The sequence below is a fragment of the Mobula birostris genome, chromosome 1 (genome assembly GCF_030028105.1).
Source record: "Mobula birostris isolate sMobBir1 chromosome 1, sMobBir1.hap1, whole genome shotgun sequence".
Lineage (NCBI taxonomy): Eukaryota > Metazoa > Chordata > Chondrichthyes > Myliobatiformes > Myliobatidae > Mobula > Mobula birostris.
This window is the reverse complement of record NC_092370.1, coordinates 92,540,607-92,560,987: the sequence shown is the minus strand read 5'-3', so window position 1 is coordinate 92,560,987 and position 20,381 is coordinate 92,540,607. Positions and strand designations below refer to the sequence as shown.

The window sequence follows — 20,381 nt, the reverse complement described above, 5'->3', positions numbered from 1 at the left end:
CTCTTATTTGTTCTGTTCCCTTTCCGGGTTCGTGGGTTGAGCCTATCGTCAATCCCCTTTGTTGTGGGTTGACTTTAGGGTTTATGGAGTCTATTATTAATTTTGTCTCCTGGAATACTAATGGTCTTAATCATCCTATTAAAAGGAAAAAAGTTTTTAAAGTGTTCCGGAGACTTAAAGCACAAATTTTATTTTTACCAGAGACCCATGTGCGGAGGGGGGACAGACTATGTTTTTTTAAATTCTGGAAGGAACAAAAGTTTCATTCGAACTCCAATGCTAAGATTCGAGGCGTCTCTATTTTTATAGACTCCTCAGTTACTTTTATACAACATGATATTATTTCTGATCCGAATGGTAGATTTCTATTGGTTAGTGGTCTCCTATTTAATAAAAAGGTAGTTTTGGTTAATGTTTATGCTCCTAATATGGACTGTCTGGAATTTTATAAATCATTATTCAATCAGTTCCCGAATTTGAATGAGTTTTCATTGATCTGGGGCGGAGATCTTAATACCTGTTTATCTCCAGCTTTGGACCGTTCGGCTCCTCTACGGACCTTACCTAATAAATCTGCAACTTTGATTAATTCATTCCTCTCTGATTCTGGGTCGACGGACATTTGGCGTTTTTTGCAACCTCAGGAAAAAGATTTTTCTTTTTTTTCCACATGTTCACCATTCCTATTCAAGAATTGATTATTTCTTTATTGATTCTCGTCTTATTTCTTCAGTGATTAAATGTGATTATGACTCTATAACCATTTCGGATCATGCTCCACTTAAGCTTTCTATTAAAATTCAGGCCAATACACAAAATAATAGACAATGGCGTTTTAATTTGCAGTTGCTTCAGGACTCGGACTTTGTTAACTTTATGAATGAACAGATTGATCTTTTTTTTACAATTAACTATACAGAGGATATTTCTGTGAACAGTCTTTGGGATACTTTTAAAGCTTATATTCGTGGTCAGATTATCTCGTATTCTGCTGCTTTGAGGAAGAAGCTGAAGCAGGAGGAGTTGGCAATCGTGGACAAGATTAAGGAAATTGATAAGAAATATGTTATAGCTCCTTCTGAGGAGTTATATAAACCAAGAACTGAACTTCAAATGGAACACAGTTTATTACTTTCGTCCTCGATTGTAAACCAATTGAAGAAAACAAGAAGTGAATTTCATGTACACCGTGACAAAATTGGCAAACTGTTGGCTAATCAACTGAAGTCTAATTATGCTAAATCTCAAATTAATCAGATTTATAACCAAAATGACCGACTGATACTTGATCATGTGGGGATTAATCAAACTTTCTGTGATTTTTATTCGCCCTTATATCAATCAGAGTCTCCTCGAGATTCTAAATATATGAATGATTTTTTAGATAATCTAGACTTCCCTGAGATTTCACAGGATATGTCTTCTATGTTAGATACTCCCATTACCACGGATGAGATTAAGAATGTTATTTTCTCTATGAATTTGGGGAAAGCTCCTGGCCCTGATGGGTTTACCGTAGAATTTTATAAATGTTTCGCACCTTCATTAGTCCCTTGGCTCTGTAGGGATTTTGAGGCTTCATTAAAACTTGGTAAACTTCCTGAATCTTTCAATAGAGCGTCAATCTCTCTAATATTAAAGAAGGATAAAGATCCTGCTCAATGTGCATCTTATAGACCAATATCTTTATTAAATGTTGATTCTAAAGTTTTTTCTAAGTTATTAGCAAATAGATTAGAAAAAGTACTTCCTTTCATTATTTCGGAAGACCAAACGGGTTTTTATTAAAGGTTGTTACTCTTTTTATAATATTCGCACACTGTTAAATATTGTTTATACTCCCTCACAAAATGTTCTTGAGTGTGTTATCTCTTTAGATGCTGAGAAAGCTTTTGATAGAGTAGAATGGCCTTATTTATTTAAGGTGCTTGAAATGTTTAATTTTAGCTCAAAATTTATATCCTGGATTAAATTGTTATATCATTCTCCTGTGGCCTCGGTCCGTACTAACTCTCTAAGCTCACCTTTTTTCCCTCTTTTTCGAGGTACTCGATAAGGGTGTCCTCTTAGTCCTTTATTATTTGATATTGCATTAGAATCTCTTGCAATCGCCATTCGAGAATCTCCAAATATTACTGGGATAACTCGGGGCTTAAAGTCCCATAAAATATCACTCTATGCTGATGACTTACTTTTATATATTTCTAATCCCCAAAAATCCATCCCTGCTGTTTTAGAGCTATTAGCACAATTTGGTCTCTTTTCAGGTTATAAATTAAATCTTAGTAAGAGTGAACTTTTCCCGATTAATAAACAACTTCCCTTATATCATAACTTTCCATTTAAATTGATTAATAATTATTTTTCATATCTTGGGATTAAAATTACTTGTAAATACAAAGATTTATTTAAGATTAAATTTTTACCCTTAATTGACCATATTATTCAACTTTCATCTAAATGGTTTCCTTTATATTTAACTTTGATTGGTCATATTAATGCAGTTAAGATGTTTTTTTTGCCAAAATTTTTATATATATTTCAGGCATTACCAATTTTTGTTCCAAAATCTTTTTTTGATGAAGTTGACTCCAAAATTTCTTCATTTATTTGGCAAAATAAAAACCCGAGACTGGGTAAAATACATTTACAGAAAGCTAAGAGAGATGGAGGCTTAGCATTACCTAACTTTAGATTTTATTATTGGGCAATTAATATTCGACATATGAAATTTTGGTTACTTGACCAGGATATACTATCCATTCCTAAATGGGTAGCATTGGAATTACAATCTGTTCAGGGCTATACACTTGGCTCTATTCTAGGTTCCTCTCTTCCTTTTGATTTGAAACGCCTTAAACAGGTGTCTAACCCAATAGTTAAATATACCTTACGTATTTGGTTTCAATTCAGAAAATTTTTTGATCTTAACCAATTTGGGCTAGCGATTCCTATTTTAGGTAACATATTTTTTCCTCCCTCTTTTACGGATCGTGCTTTTCAAATTTGGAAGACTAAGAGTATTTCACGGTTTTTGGATTTATTTTTAGATGGTTCCCTTATGTCTTTTGAACAATTATCTAATAAATATAATTTATCAAGAATACATTTTTTTTAGATATCTACAAGTTAGAAATTTCCTAAGTACTATACTTTCTTCCTTTCCAATGCTTCCTCCTACATACATTTTAGATACTATAATTAACCTTAATCCACGTCAGAAAGGTGCATCGGCTATTATTTATAATATTATTATGAAACTTAGGAAAGCTCCATTTGATAAGATTAGGTCAGATTGGGAACAAGAATTGGGATCTATTATTTCCGTGGATGACTGGGGGCAGATTTTACAATTAGTCAATACTTCCTCTATCTGTGCTAAACATTCCCTAATTCAATTTAAAGTTGTTCATAGCGCGCATATGTCCAAAGATAAATTAGCTCGCTTTTATTTTCATATTAATCCTTTTTGTGATAGATGTCCGGGGCAGATAGCCTCTTTAACTCATATGTTTTGGTCTTGTCCTACTCTGGAAACTTTTTGGAGAGACATTTTTAATATTATCTCCAAGGTATTGAATATAGATATCTCTCCTCACCCTATTACTGCTATCTTTGGACTACCTAAAATTTCCAGTAATCTTTCTCCTTCAGCCCGTAGAATGATTGCATTTCTTACTTTAATGGCGAAAAGATGTATCTTACAACATTGGAAAGAGCTTAATGCTCCAACTACCTTTTTTTGGTTTTCTCAGACGATATTATGCTTGAATTTGGAGAAAATTAGAAGCAATCTTTATGACTCCTCATTTAAATTTGAACAGACCTGGAGATCTTTTATTCAATATTTTCATTTAATGTAATATATACCCTTCTTGTTTTTTTTACTGTTTTTAATGGAGGTCGGGATTGAGGACGTGATTTTAAGTTTTTTAACTCTGTTTGGTTTCAAGTTAGCCCATTGCTTTGCTTTGCTTTTAGTTAGTTGCACGGTGGGTTTTTTTGGGGGGTTTTATTTTCCTTTTCTCTATTGATATATATATAAAAATTAGTATACTATTATGTTACCTTGGTACGTTATGTTTAAATTACATTGTATCATTTTTTTTGTATTAATATCTCCTGTAATTTTATTATATTTTAACAGTGTATTAGTGCCTATATGGCTTACCTTTTTGTATACTTATTCAATAAAAAGATTTATAAAGAAAGAAAGAATCCCATTCTCTTGCCTTCTCCTCATAACCTTTGATGCTTTACCTAAGGAAGAACCTATCAATCTCCACTTCAAGTATACCCAATGGCTTCGCTTCCACAGCCATTTATGGCATATGGATTCCACTCCTCTGGTGAAAAAAATTCCTTCTCATCTACGTTCTAAATGGATGTTGTTCTATTCTGAGGCTGTGCCTCGTAGTCCTAGACTCTCCTGTGAAGGGAAACTTCCTCCACACATCTATTTTATCCAGGCCATTCAATAATTAATAGGTTTCAATGAGATTCCCCTTCATTCTTCTGAACTCCAGCGAGTACAGGTCCAAAACCATTGAACATTTCTCATATGTTAACCCTTTCATTCCTGGAATCATTCTTGGAAATGTCCTCTGGACACTCTCCAAGGCCAGGACATCTTTTCTTAGGTATGGGAACCAACACGGCTCACAATACTCCAAGTGCAGTCTGACCAATGCCTTACAGAGCCTCAGCTTTACATCATTTGTCTTATATTCTAGTCCTCTCAAAATGTATGCAAGCACCATCCTCTGGTTAAAAAAATTCTTTCTCATCTAGAGGATCTGGGGTTTCCCCCCCTCGCCCTTTTCCTTCTCCCTGGGCCTCCTGTCCCATGATCCTCTCATATCCCTTTTGCTAATCATCTGTCCAGCTCTTGGCTCCATCCCTCCCCCTCCTGTCTTCCCCTATCATTTTGGATCTCCCCCTCCCCTCCCACTTTCAAACCTCTTACTAGCTCTTCCTTCCGTTAGTCCTGACGAAGGGTCTCAGCCCGAAACGTCGACTGTACCTCTTCCTAGAGATGCTGCCTTGCCTGCTGCGTTCACCAGCAAATTTGATGTGTGTTGCTAGTACCTATCCTGCCTGTCATTTCCTCAGAATTCCAACAGATTTGACTGACAAGATTTTCGCTTAAAGAAACCATGCTGACTCATGTGTGGCGCCTTGTCTTCCTAAAAATCTAAATCTAAGTAGTATTTATCCAGCCTGTTATTTCCTCATAGAATTCCAAGAGATTTGTCAGGGAAGATTTTCCTGTAAAGAAACCATGCTGACTTTGGCCCATTTCCTCATGTGCTTCTATGTACAGCAAAACCTCATCTTTAATAATGGACTCCAACAACTTCCCAATCACTTAAGTCAGGCTAACTGCCCATAATTTTCTTTCTCCTGCCTCACTCCCTCCTAAGGAGTGGAGTGACATTTTCAATTTTCCAGTTCTCTGGAACTATTCCAGAATCTATTGATTCTTCAAAGATTATTACTAATGTATTCACAATCTCTTCAGCTATCTCTTTCAGAACCTTGGGGTGTAGTCCATCTGGTCCAGGTGACCTACCTACCTTCAGACCTTTCAGCTTCTCTAGCACCTTCTCCTTAGTAGTAGCAACTCCACTCATTTCTACCCCTTGACACTCAAATTTCTTGCACACTGCTAGTGTCTTCCATAGTGAAGACTAATGCAAAAGCCTTATCAAGTTTGTCCACCGTTTCTTATTACCCATTATCTCTCCAGTGTAATTTTCCAGTGGCCTGACAGCTACTCTCACTTCTCTTTTACTCTTAATATGTTTGAAAAAAAAAACTTCCTGACAGTCTCTTTCCTATTACTGGCTAGCTTCCCTTCATATTTATTTTTTCTCTCCTTATGGCACTTTAAGTTGCCTTCTGTAAATTTCCCAATCCTCTATCTTTCCACTATTTTTGACTACATTGTGTGCCCTCTTTTTTGCCTTTATGCTGACTTTGACCATAAGACCATAAAATTAGGCCATTTGGCCCATTGAATCTGCTCCGCCATTTCATCAAGGCTGATCCATTTCCCTCTCAACCTCATTCTCCTGCCTTCACTCCATAACTTTTCACACCCTGACTAATCAAAAACCTATCAACTTCTGCCTTAAATATAACCAATTACCCGGCCTCCACAGCCACATGTGGCAAAGAAATCTAGATTCACTACCCTCTGGCCAACGTAAATTCTCTTTATCTACTCATCTTTGCCTTCCCTTGTCAGCTACAGTTGCCTCATCCTCCCTTTAGAATACTTCCTCATCCATGGGATGTAATCTATCCTGTACTTTCTAAATAGTCCCCAGAAACTCCAGACATTGTTGTTCACCTGTCATTCTTGCTAGTTTCCTTCCAATCAACTTTGGTCAGCTCTTCTCACATGCCTCTGTAATTCCTTTTTGCTCTACTATAATATTGATACACCCGGCTTTAGCTTCTCTCTCTCAAACTGTAGGGTGAAATCTTTCACATTATGATCACTACCTCCTAAAGGTTCCTTTACCTTAAGCCCCCTAATCAAATCTGGTTCATCACGCAACACCCAATCCAGTGTTGCCTTTCCCCAAGTAGGCTCAACCACAAGATACTCTAAAAATTCATCTCCCTCTTTTGGGATCCAGCACCTACCTGATTTTCCCAATCTACCTTTTCTACCTTCCGTTGTAATTAGTACAGGTGTCCCCCGCTTTTCGAACGTTCGCTTTAGAAAACCTCACTGTTACGAAAGACCTACATTAGTTCCCTGTTTTTGCTAACAGAAAGTGTTTTCACTATTACAAAGAAAGGCAGCACACGATAAAAGGCCGCGCGTGCCCCGAGCAGCCGCTCTCCCCCGGATTCGGAACTGCATTCTCGCCGGCATTGCTTAAACACGTGCCTGTGAGCAGCCGTTTGCAAGGTGAGCTCTAAAGTATTGGAAAAGCCTAAAAGAGCTCGTAAGGGTGTTACACTTAGCGTATAACTAGACATAATTAAGTGTTTCAATCGTGGAGAACAAAATAAGGACAAAGTGAGTTTGCCTAGTGGAAGATGACAAAGATGATGTTGAAGAGGTTTTGGCATCCCATGACCAAGAACTGATAGATTCACCTCTGATCCGGGCTGACATTTACGTGCTGGGCGGCACCTAATTAATTAGCATGTTTAGTTCGGCTTTTTTCTTAAAGATATGCTGTGTGCCTCCCAGCTACCGCTGCACCACTGCATGCTTCGCGGATCAATATCAGTCAGCGGCCCGGAGGGTGGGGACACTGCACCACCCAAACTCTGATGACTCAGCCTAACACACCATCATCAGTGTGCTCGGCAAGCTGTCTTCCTGATTCCCATAAGTGATACTACACTGTACATACATTATTTCTACTTTATATAGGCTGTGTATTTTTATGCGTTATTTGGTATGATTTGGCAGCTTCATAGCTTAAAGGTTACTGGAGAGTGTTTTTGCCAACAGCGCTTGCATGAGATTTTCGCTACGGAGAACAGTGCCGGCAATAATTGTGGGAAAGTATTTCTACTTTATACAGGCTGTGCATTTATCATATCATTCCTGCTTTTACTATATGTAACTGTTATTTTAGGTTTTATGTGCTATTTGGCATGATTTGGTAGGTTATTTTTGGGTCTGCGAATGCTCACAAAATTTTCTCATATAAATAAATGGTAATTGCTTCTTTGCTTTACGACATTCCAGCTTACGAACCGTTTCATAGGAATGCTGTACCTTCGGATGGCGGGGGAAACCTGTATTCCACATCCTTCCTACTATCTGGAAGTCTGTATATAAATAACTCCCTTCAGGGTCTTTTTACCCTTGCAATTTCTTAACTTTAGCCACAAGGATTCTATGTCTTCCGAATCCATGTCATCTCTTTCTAAGGATTTAATTTCCTTTTTACCAACAGAGCCACCCCACTTCCTCTGCCTACTTGCCTGTTCTTTCAATATAACGTGTATCCTTGGATGTTATAATCCCAACTATGATCTTCTTTCATCCACGATTTGCTGATGCACACAACGACGTACCTTCTAATTTGTAACTGCGCTATAATATCATTTACCTTATTTGTATACTATGGCCATTCAAGTATATCACCTTCAGTCTTGTATCCATCACCCTTTGTGATTTTGCTCATATGTTGCACTTCAACTCATCACACTGACTGAAATTTTAGTCAGGCCTTCATCACAGTTTCACTACACACTTAACCTACTTGTTTACCAACTGCCCCATCCTCAGCCCTATTACTCCAGTTCCCATCCCCCTGCCAGTTTGATTTAAACCCTCCCTAACTGCTCTAGCAAACCTGCCCACAAGGTTATTGATCCCCTTCAGGTTCAGGTGTAACCCATCCTTTTTCTATAGTTCATAACTCTCCCAGAAGAGATCCCAATGATCCAGAAATCTGAAACCCTGCCCACTGCACCAATTCCTCAGCCATCCACTCACTTGCCCAATCATTCTATTATTACCCTCACCAGCATGTTACACAGGCAGCAATTCAGAGATTACTACCTTGGAGGCCCTGCTTTTCAGCTTTCTACCCAACTCACTATATTCTCTATTCAGGAGCTCCTCCCAATTCCTACTTATGTAGTTGGTACTAGTATGTACCACAACTTCTGGCTTCAACTTCTCCTGATGGACCTGATCTGAGAGGTCCCTGACCCTGGCACCTGGGAGGCAAAATACCATCCCGGTTTCTTTTTCATATCCACAAAATCTCCTCTCTGCTTCTCTAAATATGGAATCCCCTATCAGTACTATACTGCTCTTCGCACCCCCTCTCTTCTGAGCCACAGAGCCAGACTCAATGTCAGAGACTTGCTCACTGTGGCTTCTCCCTGGTAGGTTGCTACCTCATCCCCCACCCTCCCCCCACCCCTCAACAGTATCCAAAGAGGTACACCCATTCCCCTGCGAAATGAGTAAAGCTGCAGCTCGATGCACTTCGTGTAGATGTAGTTAACAGGGTGATTGGAGGTGTCCCAAAGTTCCTACATCTCATACAAAAAACCTACCACTAGCTTTGGACCCATTCTCAATGCATTAGCTATGTAGTAGTAGACAAAGAAAGAGAAATAAATAAACAAAAAACTTAACAGAAACTTAATTGGAACCTTCGCCTGTGCTTGCCTAATCTTGTCGCGCCAAAGCCTCCCACTCTAACATTTGCCCACTCACACCCATCTTCTTTTTATTGGCTCAAATAAAACTCACTCCTGACGAGACTTGTTCTTTTCAAATGGCTCCAGCCTTGCAACAATCTCTCTCTCTCTCTCTCCCTCCCTCCCCCCCCCCCCACTACTTCAAATCATGACAGTGATATGATGTAAGATCACTGGGGAGAGACTCTGATGGCCTGGTGCCAGAAGCTTGGTGGGTGTGAGGAGAAAGGGAGAGACCTGGAGTGATGCAGTGATGGATAGTTCAGTGCAGGTCTGGGGAGGTAAACAGAAATATATCAAAGGACTGAAGTGATAGATGGTTGGGAGGAAAGACATCAGGGCTTGACAAGACGAATCATCAGAAGTTGAGTGAGCTATAAAGTGAGTGGGAAGCTATTTGCAGTGCCTGGGGTAGGGGACACAAAAAGTACAAAATTATGGAAGGGGCCTATCTGGTTTAGCTTCCAGTTTGGCCTTGTATTAGGAAGACTAGGCTGTTATGGAAGTGTCTAAAGACAGTCACTTCATGATGAATACAGTTCCTGTATCCTTTAATGCTCCAATTTCAGGGCACTGAGGCATTTTGTCAAAACAGAGGTCTCCTATCCAATGACTCATTAGGAAGCGTGTAATGTCGTTTGCTATGGCAAACAAAATTGAACTTCGATTTGATATTTCTTATGGTGGCACCCTCTGGCCATTCCATTGTCTGGGCTCCCAAATGGCTATTGGAGAATGGGACCAGGGTCCTTCCCTCTGTGTAATTTAGAAATGCGGACAAATATCCTGGTCAGTAACACCCGGAATAGACGCAAGGGAGTGCAGATGCGAAAAAACAAGGTGCTGGAGTAACTCTTTGGGGTCAGGCAGCACCTATGGAGGGAAATAAACACTTGATGGTTCATGGAGCCCTCATGAAGAATCTCGTCCTGAAACATCGACTGTTTGTTTCCCTCCACAGATGCTGTCTGACTTAATAAGGTCTGGAATATTGTGTTCACTCCTGGGCACCAACGTTTCAGAAAGGCAAATAAGCTTTGAAATGGTTAAAGTATGAGGCAAAATTACAAAAAGGAGAGGTGGAAAAGAATTATATGAATGAAGCTTTCAAGATATTTGAAGGGAATACATTGGGTACAAAGGGGGAAATGATTTTGAATGGGTGATGGGTTTACTTCTATGTTCCTACAGAACATTCCTCAGTGTTACTCAGCTCCTACAGCCTCTTCAGTGTTAGCATCTTCCAGGGAGAAAAATAAAGGGAAGTGGTCCAGTAACCCACGGCAGTTACTTTTTTGCTATTTGACTTGTAATAGCAAGCAACTACCCTAGGACAGAAGCACAGAGTATTCCAGCTCTGACCAGCATCATCAATACACTTTGGCCAGACGTAGATATAATCACCAACCGCCTAAGAAATTGGGAACAGGAAAGAAATATCAAGAGGGGAGGCAGCCAATGATAATAAAGAATTTCACTGCATCACTAACTGCAACAATGATATTTGGGAAGACAGCTTGCATAACCACTGAGCATCAATTCTACTTCCTGTTAAAAGAGTAATGTACCCTGAGTAAATATTCAAAATGCCTACATTTGAGAATTGTGTAAATCCTGCCTTTCCTCAGTAACAAAGGTTAAATAAACTGTTTATTAACAAACTGGAAGGAATTTCCAAAATCATATTTGCTTTAGGGCTAACTTTTCACACTCATCACAATGAATGCATCCATCTCTAAAAGCCACCTACTTGACATTTGCCTGTATCAAGGTCACAGGCAGAACTGTGGTTGTGGCACCGGCATGGGACACACAGAGGAGGGTGAGGGCCATTTGTCATCTTCTGTCTGTAAAATCCTGGAGCACATTCCTTCGAGAGAGAAAAAAAGAGAAACCATTATATACAGATTTACTAACTAGTGACAGGATATGATTTAAACTCATTCTATCTAGCTGGAGAAATTGAGGGGATGGATTGTTTGCTTTACACTAACTTCACTAGAGGGTTGCTTAAGTGTATCACAAAGGCAAAATACTGAGAATGCTGTAAATACGCTGCGTCAGTAGAAACCTTAGGTCACAATATGAAAGTTGCAGAAAATTAGCAAATAATCAGCTGTTACTTTTTATTGTTCATAACTCTAACAAGGTAGCTCATTACCACTCTAGCTGCAGTACCATCAGAATTATGATAAATAAACCACCATCGTTTTAATGGCATAAAGTTAACACTTCATCTTTCTAATGGCAATAAAGAGCTGACACCCATTTCTTTGTAAGCAGAGCTCCATTCATTTCCTGTCTACTATCTACATCCTTGGTATGACCAGAGAATGCTGAAGAACTGGAGGAACTAAATTATACTGCCAGTTATACAGAGTCATACAGCACAGAAACAGACCCTTCAGCTTAAATCGTCCATGCCGACCAACATGCCAGTCCATGCTAATTCCACTTGCATGCATGATCCCTCAACTTCTCCTGTTCACATACCTGTCCAGATGTTTTTTGAATATTGTATTTGTACATGTCTCTTCCACCTCCTCTGGCATCCCATTCCGCATGCCCAATACTCCCTGTGTAAAAAAACTTGTTCCTTCGATCACCTTTAAAGCTTCCTTTCATGCCACAGATCTACGCCTTCTATTTTTAAACTCTCCCCAACCCTGGGAAAAAGTGACTATATAGCCTGTCCATGCCACTCATAATTTTATTACCCTCAAGAACAGGGGTTCACAATCTTTTTTATGCCATGGATCAATATCACTAAGCAAGGAGTCTGTGGAACTCAGGTTGGGAGCCCCTGCTCTAGAAGGTCACACATCACCCCACTTCATTCCAGGAAAACAGACTCAACCAATCCAGTCTCTCCTTAGAACTCAGTCCTGTAGTCCAGAGAACATTCTCCTGAATCTTTTTAGCATCCTTTCTGGGTTAATCACATCTTTCCTGTACTGTGGCACCCAGAATTGCACTCATTGCAGTTGTTGGGGATAAAAATAGAACCTATTATTAAGGAGGTGGCAACAGGACATTTGGATAATAAAGACAGTTTTGGGCAGAGCCAATGTGGAATTATGGAAGAGAGGCTATGTTTGACAGATTTCTTTTTCTTGGGTTAAATCAAGTTCAAGATTATTGTCATTCAACCGTACACATGCATACAGCTAAACAAAACCATGTTCCTTAGGGGCCAAGGTGCAAACCACAAGTACATATATCACATGCAGAACATAAAATAATATTAACAGAATAATATTAACAGATAAAAAGGTACTCTGTAGATGTACAAGCTGATGTAAAGTGCACATACGACACAGTTAAAACATACAGCAGTTTAACGCTTCTAGTGCTGTCATAAATAATGTGTACTGGGTGGCAGCTGTGTGTTCAAATGTCTCATAGCCTAACAGAGCTCGTTGTTATACTGAGGTACCTTCTGCCTGATGGTAGGAGCCCAAAGAGATTGTGGGATGGATGGGAGAGGTCCTTGACGTTGCTGAGAGCAAAATCTGTTGCAAGGTCTTGTAGTCAGATGCCTTGCAATTCCATTACCAGATGAAAGAGAATAGATGAGGATGAACCATGGATGTGACGTAGCTTACCTTTCGCTTTCAATGAGTGGCACAGAAGAGAATATTAAACAAAATCAGAGCACGTAGGATTGTGGGGTAACAGACTGGTGTGGATTGAGGGTTGACTAATGGACTGAATGTAAATTAATATGTATTTACTTTTGGTCTGGGGCGGGGGAAGACAAGCATAATGTATCTAACTTTGCTGGTGAAACAAAGCAAAATGGCAACATGGGCTGAGAAGAGGATGCAAATCGGGTTCAGGTAGGTGGAGACAAGTGAATAGGCAGATGGAATTTAATGTAGAAAACTGTGAAGTCATCCACTTCAACAATAAAGATAGAAAAGCAGAGCATTTTCCAAATAGCAGGAGATTGAAAGATATTAAGTGTTCAGAGGAATGTGAATAGCCTCTTGTACTAATCACTGAAAATTAACATACACATACAGAAAGCATCCTGAAGGCAAATGGGATGTCAGTCTTTAACTGCACAATGATTTGTGCACAAGAGCAAAGATGGCTAGCTGTCATTATATGTGCTCTGGAGAGAAAGCACCTGGAAAGTGTGTACTGGTCTTGTCTGTCAACCCAAGGAAAGACATGCTCATAATAGAAGAAGCATGGAGGTTCATCAGATTAATTTGTGGGATAGAGCTGATTGTCCACTTAGCAGAGATTAAGCAGACTGAGCTTATACTTTTGCAGTATGGACAAGCCATTGAAAGTGTCATTGGTCTAATTGAATATCAGCTGGGCCAAATGGCTTATTTCTACTTCTAATTCTTATATTCATATATAAAGTGCAGAGTGATCCATACCTGGCACGAGAGACCTGCATATCCTGAAGGACAGTCACAGATCTCAATCTGACTTGCATTTTCCCTAATAGCAAAAGTTTCATCTTTCTCCATTGCAATGTCCATTGAGATATTAGAAATTCTGGGAAAATGAAAAAAAAACATATTTTAACTAAGTTTACTTCCACTCCTATGATATTACAAGGTAATGCTCATTGCTTTATTAAATAAAGATACCAAATTCTTCGAATGGTTTTGAGTGAACATTAGATTATAGTGGAGATGCCCAGGTAAGGTTTATCTACAAGATGGACAAGACATAAGAACTACAAAAGAAATGTGTGTATTCTGCAAGAGTTTCTAATATCTGAGCTTTTGTCATATCATATCATTATTTTCAATAACCGTATTATAATCTACCTTATTATGGCCTTGAACTTCTTGGTCTACCTGCACTACATTTTCTTTGTAACTGTAACACTTAATTCTACATTTTGTTATTGTTTTACCTTGTACTACCTCAATGCACTGTTGTAACAAAATAATCTGTGTGGATGGCCTGCAAGGCAGGTTTTTCATCATACCTTGATATGAGTGAACAACATTAAATGAATAAACTAATAATAAGCCAATTCTGAATTATGAAGCCCATTTCTCCAGGTAATTGATAATAAGTATTAAGCTGACTGGAATTGATTTGGCTGTTGTTGATCAAACAGTAACAGTAATTGCTGCTGCCTTGAGACCTTCCTATCTGTTGCACCCATAAATGCACCACCCCATATCCTGGTGAACTTACCTTGTTGGCCGGATGGTTGTCCCAGTTACCTGTACCAAGCGATGTGCTTGATAACAAACAGCTCACCTGCCAATATTGCCAGGAGTGGTCTGGAGGGGCTCCAGCTGATCAATATACAGGTCGACCTTCACTAATCCGACTACCTGTAATCCGGTTCCTTCGATAATCCGGCACTGATTATGCTTAATGTGATCCTTCTGTAATTCGGCACTTTCACGAATCCAGCACTCCTCAGGTCCCAATGGTGCCAGATTAGTGAAGGTCGACCTGTATATACTTCTCATCGATAGAGATGAGGAATCTGGGCAATCTCCTTACCATTGCAGCAGGAAAGACATAGACAACAAGTAGAAAATCAACTGTCCTGAATTCCCAGGACTGCAAGCATGATTTTGAAGCTGAAATCTCTTTGTTTACATGATATTGGGTTTTGATTTGTAGGATGTCTTGCAAACCCTGCCAGAATTGACATCCAACCTCCCCCAGAATTGTTTCTTGGGTCTTGAAATAGCCCTTCGCAAGTCATACCTGGTTTTCTTATACAGACCTGGATCACCAGACTTAAATGCCACAGACCTAACCCTCAGCAGACTATGAACCTCCTGGTATATCCACAGCTTTTGGTTTGGGAATGTACAGTAAGTCATCCCCGCAGGACTCAGTAAAGTTCGTGACAAATGTGGCATACTTATCAGGCTCGAAGATGACTCCCTGAACACAGTCCAGTCCATTGATTCAAAGCAGTCCTATAAGTGCTCCTGTGCCTCCCTGGTCCACACCTTCTTGGTCCTCACTACTGGTGCTGCAGTCTTCAGTCTCCTCTTATACTCAGGGAGTAGAAGTACAGCCAGGTGATCAGACTTACCAAAGGGTGCGCATCTAATGGCACGGTAGGCACTCTTGAACTTAGTGTAACAGCGGTCCAGTGTGTTATTTCCTCTGGCACTACAGGTGATTCGTTGATAATAATTATTTAGTGACCTTATCAAGCTGGCCTGGTTAAAATCCCCTAAAATGATGAGGAAGTCATCAGGATGTGCTGTTTCATGCCTACTGAAGGACACAGCAGGATGCACACTAAGTGTTCCTTCATAGTCTTCTGCTGCTGTAACCAATCCACTTCAAGGTTTGATGTGTAGTGCATTCCGAGCTTCTTTTCAAAGTTCAAAGTATGTATACCATACGCAACCTTGAGATTAGGCTCCTTACAGGCAGTCACAAAACGAAGAAACCCAATAAAATCCATTAAAAATAGAGGCTATCATACATCTAATATGCAGGAAAAAAACCAGATCACATCAACAATAAAAGCAAGCAAATAACATTCAGACATGAACTTCACAAAAGTGACTCTACAGCCACGAAGCCAGTCACATGTCTTTATAAAGACATGTGATGCTTCTACTTTTCTAAGATTAATAATCACCTTGGCAAAAACCATAAAATTCCCACACTTATAATCGACTCTGGCTCCACTGCTCACCTGCTTTGCTGGAGTCCATTGCCGTAGGAAGCTTTAACCAGGAGGTATTCAATGTTGCTGAGCACAGACATGAAGTCAGTGCGTGAGACGTGTTTGTCAGATGATGAATTGAAATATTTCCATTCATGCTGCCAAAATAAAAAAGAGATTGCAGTTGATCAATACTGTTAGCAAAAGAGAACTGGGTAGTGTTTAGCTGGTTGCATTTTGGTTTGTGAGGCAGGTGGTTCAAAGAGCTGAGCTCTGGTGATACATTGATGCAGCTCTTTGAGGTGCAACCTCAAAGCACCTGAAAACAGCGTTCAATCCTGACCTCACGTGCCAACTGTGCGGAGTTTCCACGTTCTCCCTATGACCACAAGTCTCCTCTGGATGAGCCAGCTTCCTCCCACATTGCAAAGACTTGCAGGTTTGCAAGTTAATTGGCTTTGGCTGACGGAAAATTGCCCTGGTATGAGGTAGTCAATGAGAATGTGGGGACTCGAGAAATCTTGGTTGATGACAAAAAGATCATCAGAGCTTCTGTCATTCAGATGAAGGCAGAATCCAAAGTCTCATCTGTCCTCTGAGGTGGAGAAAAGGCCCAGAGCACTCTTTCAATAAAAGGCAAGCAATAGATACCTCATAACCTGGCCATTTCATATCGCTCAGTTAACACCACTAAAATACCGATACTATCATGCTGCTGTTGGTGAGAGTCTGCCACGTGCAAGTTAGCTGAACGTTAGAACTGAGGCGGTACAACACAAAGCAACTTGGGATGTTCAGATAGGGATGTGATTGGTGCTACTTAAATACAATATTAAGCATGATCCAACCAATTTCTGAAGAGCTTTAATTTAAAAGAGGCAGCCTATATTTTTGAAGATTGCCCTGTTGGGATCATCTTTGACCCACTGACTTCACCTATTTTCAGGGGCTTGACATTTTTGAAAACTGCCTTATAAAGCTGAGTTTTACATTTCTTGCTTTGGGCAAGGTGGTGGAAGGAGAGGTGGGGAGATATCATGCACCTCATGGTTTTCCTCACCATTATAACAGTGCCATCATGGCAACCCCAAACAAAGGTTATTTCTCATTCAAATTGAAGGCCAAACATGTCATAATTCAGAAGAGTGAGGGGGAGGGGATCTCATTGAAATCTATCCAATGGTGTAAGGCCATGAATAGAGTTGATTTGTAGAGGATGTTTCCCATGGTGAGGAAGTCTAAGACCATAGGACACAGCCTCAAAATAGAGAGGTGTCCAGTTAGAATGGCTATGAGGATGAATTTCTTTATCCAGAGAGTGGTGAATCTGTGGAATTCGTTGCCACAGGTGCCTGTGGAGGCCAAGTCATTGGGTATATTTAAGGCAGAGGTTGATAGATTCTTGATTAGTCAGGGCATGAAGGGAAATGAAGAGAAGATAGGAGATTGGAGCTGAGAGGGAAATGGATCAGCCATGATGAAATGGTGGAGCAGACTCGATGGACCAAATGGCCTAATTTCTGCTCCTGTATCTTATGGTCTTATAATTCCTCAGTGCCTTTGCCAGTTCATTATGCTTGTAACTGAGCCTACAAAGATTGTGTCAGCAGCCAGTTTTAATCTAAGCAAAATGCTGTTCACATCCTGGTCAAATGTATGTTTACATTTTCAAACTGTAGAACACAGCTGGGCTAACCGCTTTTCTCCACAGTTCAGGGTTTGTGACTTTGAACCTCTGTGACACCAGAGCTAACTTTGTCCAAGTGTAGATCCATCTTCACATATTTCTGGAAAGCACAACATGGCTCACTACTAAGTGCATCAAGCATGATTTTTGTTTTCCAGAGGCATTAGACAGCCTGTATTTTTGAAGACCGTTCTGTTTGGATCATCTTTATTTCATCAGCTTCTTTCAGATTCAGCTTCACAGTCTTTTCACAGGTCTGGTACACTTCTTGTTTTCAGCAGGTAGAGGAAAGCTTTTTTTAAAAATCAGGTTTCTTATCTTTGATGACACAAACTTAAAAAAATGTTGGGCTACAAACAACTTGGGTATTCCCATAAAACATTTCCAGGACACGTTCTGTCACATGGAGGTTATCAGCAAACAAAAGATAAATTCAAGGATCTATACAGGGCCTCTGTGAAAAGTCAAAGTTACCTACTGATTCCAGGAAATCTCTGGCCCTTATTTGCTCAGAGTAGAGAAGCACTGGTAGTGAAATTGAGACCCTTGAAGCCAAGCACGAGAAGCAAACAGCTCTGTGTAAGTGGTACAATGGGCACATCACTTCACAGATCACCCACTCATTTTCTATGCCCGCCTCCACCTACACCATCCATGGATGAGTCTGAGGTTCTCACAATGGAATATTAAAACCTTTGCCCCTGCCCTGCTGAAAACAAGAAATGCACCACACCTGGTAAAAGATGGTTTTCAAAAAGACGTATTAAGCTCCTGAATCTGAATGAAGCTAGTGGAACAAAGATGGTCCAAATAGGAAAAATTTCAAAGTACAAGCTGTCTCTTTTGAATAAAAGCTCTTCAGCAATTAGCGAAATCATGCTTAGCGTTCAAAGAATTGCATTCAAAAGCACCATTCACATCCTGATCAGAACATTCAAATTGTTTCATGGCAATGACTTTATGCTATATCATTCTTCTTGTAGCGTACAGCTAACTTGGACACAGCAGCATGATAGTATTCTGAGTTTAGTACTGTTAACTGAAGTATAGGTAGTAGCCAGGCTAACAGGAACTCCATTACTCTGTTTTGAATTTAAATTGGAATTGGTATTAAATTGATTTGTTACTGTCACAGCTACTGAAATTGAAAAGACTGTTTTGCATACTGTTTATACAGTTCAGATAATTACAGAGTATATTAAGGTAAAACAAGAACGATGCAGATTTAAGTGTAATAGCTACAGAGGAAGTGCAGTGCAGGTAAACAATAAAATGCAGGATCATATCGAAGTAGGGAACTCCTTAACAGTGAGATAGAAACTGTCCCTGAGCCTGGTGATACAGTACATGCTTTCATGCTTTTATGTCTTCTGCCTGTTGGAAGAAGGAAATGAGGATGTCCAGGGTCTTTGATTACGCTGGCTGCTTTACTGATGCAAAGTACAGATGGAGTCCATAGTACGGAGGTTGGTTCCTGTGATGTGCTGAGCTGTGTCCATAACTCTCTGCAGTTTTTTGTAGTCATGTGCAGAGCAGTTGTTAAACCTAGCCATTAACCATCCACAGGTAACTCTTTCTATGGTGCGATGATAAAATTAGCAAGGGTTGTCCAGGACATGCAAAATTTCTTTAGCCTTCTGAGGAAAAAGCATTGATGAAGTTTACTGGCCTTGGCATCTACGTGGTTGGATCAGGACAGGCAATGAATGAGTGCTCAGGGCCTTTGCCCATCTCAGAGGGCAGATGAGGTTTCAGAATATGCCTTCATCTGAAGGACAGGAGCTCTGACAAACTTTATGCTAGCAATCTTGAGTCCCCACATTCTCATCAGCTTTTTCATTCTACTCCACACTATGGTCAATTAACCAACCTGAAAACCCACAAAATTGATTTGGAAGCAAGTCTTTAAAAAAAAACACAACTTACTTCAGGCAGATAACAAGATGGAGAGAAAAACAGTATGGTAAAAAAGATTCAACATCGTTTTATTCACACAAAAGTTCCTATTTCTTTAATGAGCAGCGTCTTGCGATCTGGGTCCATTGATTTTATTAGACTCAATAGTAAAATTCCTCATGCCCTGTAATTAATAGAGTGTTGAAATAAGTGTTCACAGATCAACACTTCAACACTTAGGAGAATCTTCTTTCAGTAATTAATTTCTGTATTGTGCAGTTTTTTTTAGAATAAATGGGCTTATAAATTCTTAATGTGACTGTTAATTTTACTACATTTCAAATCTTTGATGTAGCTCAAGTGTTCCGCAGAGAAAAACTGCAGCATTCAATCCAATGAACTATGGTAAAGGAGAGTGTAAGAGCTTAACAGTTCCTCGCTCACTGATCTGTGGATCCAAATGGCCTTTCTCGCTGAGGGAGTAATTGTTTTACATCGCAACTGAGGAATGTAGCAACTGAGGTATGTACTGCTTCTTCACAGCTTTGACTTGATGGTCACTATCCACTTGAGAATTGAATACAGTTAAACTTCATTTTGTCGGAGCCTGAGAGAAGAAATATGCACTTTTCAAAAGTTTGGAGGGTTTTTTTTGGGTCAGAAAATAAAATGCATTCAGCAATTTGACAGAAGCTATAGGTCCAAAAGCAAAAGTGATCATCTCTGGTTATAGCGATGTGGTGCATGTATGTTGTTTAATATAATCCAAAATCTATCAAGAACAGAAGCAAGGACAATATTCACTGGGCCAGCCCGTGAGCACTCCCAAGCTAAAAGAATGAGGAGCTAGCAGAAAGGTGGCAGCTCCAACTAAAGTCTAGGATATTAAAACACTGAGCTGAGTTCAGCAAGTATATACTCCCTTTAAACACTTGAACATTTGATCAGTCATCCAAAGTGACTGAACGGGTCAAATTA

The 20,381-nt window shown here is 39.7% G+C and overlaps 1 protein-coding gene across 3 annotated transcripts in view; it reads right to left on the bottom strand.

Annotated features, from left to right (window-relative positions):
- Positions 1-20,381, bottom strand: part of lama1 (laminin, alpha 1) — a 346,500-nt gene that overhangs the window by 136,185 nt on the left and 189,934 nt on the right. For all 3 annotated transcript variants that reach the window (XM_072259264.1, XM_072259251.1, XM_072259258.1), the window contains exons 27-29: positions 15,851-15,978; positions 13,590-13,710; positions 10,946-11,065 (exon numbers count right to left, since the gene is read on the bottom strand). In XM_072259264.1, coding sequence (XP_072115365.1) covers positions 10,946-11,065; positions 13,590-13,710; positions 15,851-15,978 — 369 coding nt within the window. The remainder of the gene's footprint in view (positions 1-10,945; positions 11,066-13,589; positions 13,711-15,850; positions 15,979-20,381) is intronic.